At 42.8% G+C, this 8,205-nt stretch overlaps 1 protein-coding gene across 1 annotated transcript in view; it reads right to left on the reverse strand.

Moving 5' to 3' along the window:
* The window catches only part of HIP1 (huntingtin interacting protein 1), a 70,161-nt gene that overhangs the window by 52,458 nt on the left and 9,498 nt on the right, over positions 1-8,205 (reverse strand). The window contains exons 3-4 of the mRNA XM_008048464.2: positions 5,905-6,047; positions 5,600-5,656 (exon numbers count right to left, since the gene is read on the reverse strand). Coding sequence (XP_008046655.1) covers positions 5,600-5,656; positions 5,905-6,047 — 200 coding nt within the window. The remainder of the gene's footprint in view (positions 1-5,599; positions 5,657-5,904; positions 6,048-8,205) is intronic.

Genomic DNA, 8,205 nt, shown 5'->3' on the forward strand with positions numbered 1-8,205 from the left:
GGCCACTGCACTCCAGTCTGGGCGACAGAGTGAGACTCCAACTCAAAAAAAAACAAAAAAAACAAATGTATAATGACACATACCCACCATCATAGTAACATATCGAACAGTTCCACTGCCCTAAAAATCCTCAGTGATCTACCTTTAGTCTTAAATAGATAACAGAATCAATCTATTTTTTCATTAATATACTGCAACTTTTTTCTAGCTTCTTAAACTTTTCTCCCCACCCCCCAACCCTTAAAGTTTCTTAGTAGCATCATTTTTAGTGACTGCTCAGTACATTTTAAGTATTATTTTCATTTCCTGCACTGACTCAATACATTCGAATTTGAAGTCAATTCAAATTAGTTGAAGCTTCTGCTATCATAAACTACTGGGGGTACCAAAAACCACATACATTTTAAGAGATGTTTGCTGTAATCAGAAGTGTCTGGATGCTGATGGTAGCCACTTTGAGTTCCTCTTGTACCTGCAGAAGTCAAAAGTGACTTCTTATTGAGTAGTATAATTTTTTTTTTTTTTGAGTTGGAGTCTCACTCTGTCGCCCAGACTGGAGTGCAGTGGCCGCTCCCGGCCACCGCAGCCTCGACCTGCTGGGCTCCGGCGATCCTTCCGCCTCAGCCATCCGAGTAGCCGGAATTACAGGCGCGTGCTACCACGCCCGGCTGATTTTTTGATTGATTGTAGAGATGAGGTCTCGCTGCCCAGGCGGGTCTCAAACCCGCGGGCTCAGGCAATCCACTCACCTCAGCCTTCCAAAGGCGCGGGATGACAGGCTGAGCCACCGAGCCCGGCGAGTAGTATAATTTTAATACTGGTTTTTTCAATCCTTAAAATGTATATACATTTTTGGCACCCTCTGTATGTTTCAATGAACATTCTTACAGCACACTCTTATGTACAAACATGAGGGCTTCTTATTTAAGAAATTCAGCTTTGGGAGGCTGAGGTGAGTGGATTGCCTGAGCCCGCGGGTTCAAGACCCGCCTGGCCAACTTGGCGAGACCTCATCTCTACAGTAAATCAAAAAATCAGCCGGGCGTGGTAGCACATGCCTGTAATTCCGGTTACTTGGAAGGCTGAGGCGGAAAGATTATCAGAGCCCAGCAGGTTGAGGCTGCGGTGGCCGGGAGGCTGCGGTGGCCACTGCACCCCAGTCTGGGTGACAGAGTGAGACTCCAACTCAAAAAAAAAAAAAAAAAAAATTCAGGGGAGGGGCATACCTCATCAACAAGAGTACCTGCATGATCAATGTTTGTATATCTAACCCTGAATTGTACTCCACATCTTTATAATAAATAAATAAATAAAAAGAAAGAATTTCAGGCGTCTTACCCTTAATAATCAGTCTGGCTATGGAAATATTTCCTTCCCTCTCTCTAAGCATCCTCCAGATGAATTCCAGTTGACAAAGGGCATCCACACTATTATACATGGGATGGGGATCTGCAATGGGACCAGTCCTAACAGGTGAAGAATAACCCTTCCCACCAGTCTGCCAGTGCAGCCAGGTCCCTAGCTGTCCTGGGTTCCTGGGAAGAGGGTAAATGAGCAGAGAATGCTGGCAACTCCCTGCTATCTACAAAAAAGAAAGAAAATGGGGTACAAATAACACTTAAACTAAATAGCTGTGGCCCCACATGAATTTTGACTTCTATGCTTTCTTTTAAATGTGTCTATATCCTCTAGGGTAGAATTAACAAAACAGCATTGGACATGTCCAAAAGGGAGGTGAGTAATCAGAGAAGGTTAAAAACATCAGTGCTTAGTCAGGCATGGTGGTGCATGCCTGTAGTTCCAGTTACTTGGAAGGCTGAGGTGGAATGATCATCTGAGTCCAGCAGGTCGAGGCTGTGGTGGCTGGGAGCATGCCACTGCCCTCCAGCCTGGGTGACAGAATGAGACTCCAACTCAAAAAAAAAAAATCAATGCCAGAGACAATGGAGTTTTTATAATATATTTGTTTTCTATGAACAATTCATATTTTATTAATTTTTACATAATACAGAAAAATTCATTAGAGAAAAATTAGAAACTGCTGAAAAGTAGAAGGAAAAATATCCTCACCATCAAAAAGACAACTATACTTAACATGAAAATGCACAAGGATCAAAAAGTAAAAGATGGTCTTAGTCTCCAGAAACTCTTAGTCAAAGGGAAGACACAGAACCACCTAGGAAGAAAGACCCAAAGGAATTCCATTTTGGATAATAAGGCAAGTTAAGCACCTGGGTTTATCCTCCCACTGAAAACTAGTAAAAAATATTGGGTAAAATACTAAAAACTTCTGTGTGAAGGTATGTTATTTATTTTGTACATATTTTAAAATTTTATTATTATCCTTCATAAAAAAATCTCACTGCTTTTTTTAAGATAAAGATTTGTCACTTTCAAGACTCTCAATTATTTCCACTTTATCCGATTATAATCTGTTTAAAGGATTTAAATTAACATATGTATCAATAGTTATGGTATTAGGTTTCTCCAGAGGGACAGAACCACTAGGATATATGTATATATAGGAGGAAAATCTATAGGGAGGAATGGCTCACACAGTTACAAGGTAGAGTTCCACGATATGCTGTCTACAAGCTTGTGTTAGCTTGTGTGAAGGTATTAATGAATTGGCAAGAGAGGGAGGAATCCCCAGGCCAGGGACTAAGTAGACACAGATATTCAGGTATCCAGAATGCTCGGGTGAGAGATTAGTGGGGAGAAGGAGCTCTCTCATACCAGGTAAACCTGAGCTTTGATTTTTCTGGCCCTCATGGGCCAGGAGGTGAACAGGAGGCAGGACTCTGGCCTGCCCAAGTTGAGGAGTCCAGTGTCAGAGACAAAGGACTGCCTCCTCGGTCCAGGAGAAGTGAGGGCAAATATAAAATAACACACACACTGGGACTCTGAACTGAGGAAGTCCTCCCTAAGGACTACAAAGAAAATATACAGCCTCAAACGAGTGTTGTGATCAAAGGGAGGAAAACAATGCTGCTGAGAATTGGACCCAGGAGTCAGTCCTCAAGGGGATCTGGTCAGAATTCACAAAACCCTAAGCTAAGAATTTAATGATCTCAAAGGAAGTAAATGACAGTTTTCTCTGGAGGAGCCTGCCGTCATCACAGACTGCAAAGAATTCCCACAAGTAAAATTCTAAGGAAGGCGGGCTGGGTGTGGTGCTTATGCCTGTAATCTCAGCACTCTGGGAGACAGAGGTGGGAGAACTGCTTGAGGCCAGGAGTTCGAGACCAGCCTGAGCAACATAGCAAGACCCCATCTATACAGAAGTTAAAAAAAAAAAAATCCAAGGAAGATGAGCAGCTTACAGTAAAAAATAACTAAGCACAAAAGGAAACTGTATAACATGAGCAAATTCACTAAAAGTGACAGATGGCAGAAAAAGATCTCTAAGGACTTCAGATAATGGAATTATAAAAATATGAAAAGACTAAGTTTAAATAGATCTAAAGAAATAAGAATTTGTTTCAAAATATATGCAGGGCATAAGAAATTGTAAAGAATAACAAGTAGACTTGAAAAAAAATAGAACTGCAAAAAGTGAAAACTGTATAATTAAAACTGAAAGCCTTATGGAGAGGTTTAATAACAGATTAGACCCAAATGAACAGGGAACAAATGAGCTGAAAGCTAAATGTGATATAATTATCCAGAATGCAGCAGACACAAATAGGTAGAAAAAACCAAAATAGTGGTTTAGAAATATGGGGATAGAGTGAGAAAGTCTGACACATTTCTAGCCAAAGTCTCAGAAGAAAAAGAGAATGGCGCAAAGGCAATATTTGAAGAGAAAATGAGAATTTTTCGTAACTGATAAAATATACTAATTCGCAGATTTAACAAGTCCAAATAATCCAAAATAAATTCACACTTAGACACATTTTAAGATCTTAAAATGGGCAGAGATAAAACAGATTAGTTTCAAAGGAGCAACACTGTGTCTCACAGCTGACTTCATGAAGTCAGTGGAAGAATAATCTTAAATAATATCCTCCATGTGTTGAGATAAACTGTCACCTTAGAATTCTAAACCCAAAGAAACTATCTTCCATGAGTGAGGTTGAAATAAAGACATTCTCAAACAAGTAAAAATGGTGTTAGCCACCAGCAGACTCTCAATAAAGGAAGTTCTAAAATAATTAATTCAGGCAGAAATAAAGTGAGCTCATATGGAAGGTCTGTGTAGAGCACAGAATAAAACAACTAAAATAAAATGTTATCTTATAGGGATTAAAAAAAAAACACACAACCTAAACTAAAATACATGACAATACTAGCATATAAGTTGAGGAAGAGAATGAAATTAAAATATTCTGAAGTCTTTGTGTTTTATAGGAAATAGAAAAAGATATGTAATGCAGACCTTGATAAGCTATGCAAGCATTTTTTTTTAATTATTAGAGAGCATACCAAAAAGAGTGGAATTTTTTTAAACCTCCAAACTAGTAATAAAGAGAAAATACCCAGTGAATCCAAAAGAAGGCAAAGAGTGAGAGAAATAGAACCAGAACAGATAGGACAAATAAAAGGCACAAGATAAGATGTAAGATATAAATTTAAACATATTATGTATTATAATGAATGTAAATAAACTACAAATGCCCAGTTAAAAGACAAGAATTTCCATATTGAATGAAAAAAACACCCAAATTCAACTAAATGCTATTTATAAGTGATATTTATAAGACATAAGAAAATAGAAATGCTTAAAGTAAAAGGATGAGGAAGCTATACCAGGCAAACTTTAACAAAAAGAAAAACGATCTGTGCTTTGCACATTATAGGGATAACTTTCTAGCATGCAGTTGGGAGATTTGGGGACAACTCTCAGCTCTGTTCAGGTAACTAACTAGCCTTGTGAATTCAGGACAAGCTCTTCCCTTTCTGGGCTAGTATTTCCTGACCTTTGCGAAGCAGATAGGACTACATAACTGCCAACATATTAAGAGTGCAGACAGATACAGATAAGACTTCGAGGGAAAAGGCTAAAGTATTAATAGTAATTCTCAACTAGCAGGGGCAAAAGAATACATCAGAATCCACCAGGGAGAGTCTTCAAAATGCAGACTACCCTCCTCCATACATACAGCCTTGAACATCAGATCTAGAGGGATTGGGGTGTGTGGGCAGAAACATTCCTTTCAATTGACTCTAATGCCGCCACCTGCCCCCTCCCTCATCTTAAGGCATTGAGAATCCCTAGACAGAAAGAAAAGGCACTCATGTGAAGAATTGGGTACGCGAATTCCTAATGCACTGTGACCCAATGGGAACAGAGGAAGGGACGAATTAGGAACTGTGGCACTGTAGCTGCTGAGGGATCCCAATGACCAGGCAGCTTTGTGATGTGAGGTCCCAATGGCAGGAGAAGCTCCCAGGCCCAGGAAGTTGTCTGCAGCTTCCGGGGATCGCCGGTTAGACTGTGGGAGGTAATATTTGGGGGCCATCCTTAGCACTCCCTGATGCTCATGGGATAAATCCTAAACAAGCTGAAAGAGATGAGTTTGTTCCATTCCCCAGTCCTTGTTCTGGTACCTGGGGAAGGAGGGGAGCAGGTGGCCCCGGGGTGCATTTCCAAACTCACCCACATCCTGCTCATGTCACTCAATTCATTTCTGTATCGCAGAGAGTCCTTCAGGACCTAGAGAGGGAAGAGAACAGCCTATGAGAGAACAGAAGGGGAAGACGGAGGAAGCCAAAGCTGGGTCTGGGGTGGGAAGGAGAGGCTGAGGCTGATGGGAGAGGCGAGCCTACCTCTTCCGGAAACCCAAAGGCCAGGAGATGGGGGCGGTGTGGGAGTGGCCAGCAGCCTCCATGGCCCAGGCAGTCAGTCACTTTCCCCACAGGAATCCCGGGCTCCCTGGCTACCCTGCAGCCCCAGAAACTCACGTTTGGGTGTCCATCTCGGAGGAGCTTGTGGAACACATGGCAGAACTTCCAGCAGAGCACCGCGTTGCTGGAGAGAGGCAGTCGGTTGACAACAGACCAGAAGGTCTGAGCACCTTTCTCGTGGTGGGTACCCAGTATGCATGGTGAGGGGGGTCATGGAAAACAAAGGCACGGGTCGTGCCTCAGGCAGCCAGTTCCCAGGGTCAAGGCTGCACCCAGTTTCTGGGGTCAAGGAGGGCTGTGGTGGCCCTGCCTTAGAGAGTTGTAGGGACCACTCAGAGCTAAGACACCACATAATGATACATTCATTTTAGCAGACAGCAATAAAATATCTTGTTCTAATAAAACCTGTGCTATTAGATCATATCCCGAGATGAAGTGTCTTGAGAGAGGGGGTCTTTTTCTAATTCTCACGAGTGCCCTTTGGGCCAGGAAGGGTCCTGATTTGCCCTTCCTCTGGGAATGCTGAGCTGGTGATGGGTCCTTGGGGAATGACCAGAGCTAACTTTTGAACACATTATGGCTTCTCCAAGTTCTCTCTTATCCATCATTCAAAGTGAGGGTGAGCTTCAGCTCCGCCTCAAAGGTCATGGCCCCTGCAGGGGATCCTACCCCCTGACCCCTTGGCTCCTCTTCCTATTCCTGTCTAGCCAGCCCTGCACTTGCCTGGACAGCAGCAGTCTTTGTCTAAGATGGCCTTTCCACCTCTTCCATACACTTTCCTGACCTCGTTCAGGAGTGCCTTCATCTCCCAACACCTTGAACTCTCTGTATGTGGAATCCTGGGGCCACTTCTCCCCAGACTCAATTCCAAACACCCACAGATTGCCTGCCATGGTTTACATGCAATACATGTCCATCTGATCTCGTGTGATTGTAAGTTTAACATGCTAGATCTCCGTCATTAGTAAGCCCTTTGTGGGGTGGGTAGAGGATGTCTACGTCTTTTGTAACTGTTTGCTTTAACAAGCTTCACAGACTCAGGAATTAGATGCCACTGACTGCAAGGACAGCTCTTTCCCCTGAACTTTACGATCAGGTAAGAAGCACGGTGTCATCTGGGGCAGAACAGACTTGCCTTGGGTCAGAAACTAAATGACTCACCCAGAACATATGTGGTTTTGCACAGAGCTGGAAGATACTGGAAAGTTCCTTCCCTAGATGAAATTTTCATCTTGCGAGGGGAGAGCTTGACCAGACTTTGGGGTCTGGAAGCTGAGGTCAATTTTCGGTCTGGGAGTGATTTCTGAAAATACTTATGGTTCCACCTGAAAGCACCACCCCTTCAGATTAGAAGGAAGCAATGAGGCGAGATGGGCAGCCCCACCCTCGCCACTCTGCCTTCTTGTGGTTGATTGGTTGACTTTCCCTGAGAGCAGTCTGGGGAACAGAAGACAGATTGTGTGCAGAGCCAGCTGGGCACCCTAACTTGGAAAGAGGTAAGGTAAGGAGGCACTTTTGTTGTTCTTTGATTTTAAAAACATTTTTATGCCTCTTTATGTGTCAGGCACTGTAAAGAGCACTCAGAGAGAAAAATAAAAAGTAAGGAGGCTGGGTGTGGTGACCCATGCCTGTGATTCCAGCACTTTGGGAAGTCGAGGTGGGAGAATTGCTTAAGGCCAGGAATTTGAAATTAGTTTAGGTAACACAGTGAGACCCTAGCTCTATTTGTACAAATAAAAAATAAAAATAAGACTCAGTCCCCAGCTCTCCAGGAGTGGATGATACCAAGGTATGCGATCAATCTGTTCACCAGTTAGGCATCTGTGATAAATGAGTGTCTGAAGAGCATTTCTGAAGTCAGACTTCCTAATGCTTATTCAGTCAGTATCTAGGACAGCTGATAAAAGAACCAATAAAGAATACATGTTTTGTGACAGCTTTAATTAGGCATTTAAAATCCTACTTTATAGAGCTGATTTTATCAACATGATTTTGTCAACATTTTAAGGCATTTAGGAATTATGAATCAGAGAGGCTCATAGAATGTCTCAAGCTGGAATGTTTACTCTCTGAAATCTTCTTTGTTCAATTCTTTCATTTAACAGAAAAACGACCCAAGGCTCACAGAGGCGCCACTCAAGGCCTCAGAGTAAGACTGAGGGCTCCAGAGGCAGAATTTCAGAATCACCTTCCAGGGTACCTTTCCTCCTCCCGGGTAGCCTCCCTGGCAGTGTGTGACATGGCCCTGGCACTGCGGGTCTGGCCTCTCTGTAGCACACAGGCCTATGACCACTCTCACTCTTTTATTTTTTGAGTTGGAGTCTCACTCTGTCACCCAGACTGGAGTGCAGTGGCCGC

This window comes from Carlito syrichta, unplaced genomic scaffold (genome assembly GCF_000164805.1).
Source record: "Carlito syrichta isolate Samal-C Ts95f unplaced genomic scaffold, Tarsius_syrichta-2.0.1 Scaffold123615, whole genome shotgun sequence".
Taxonomy (NCBI): Eukaryota; Metazoa; Chordata; class Mammalia; order Primates; family Tarsiidae; genus Carlito; species Carlito syrichta.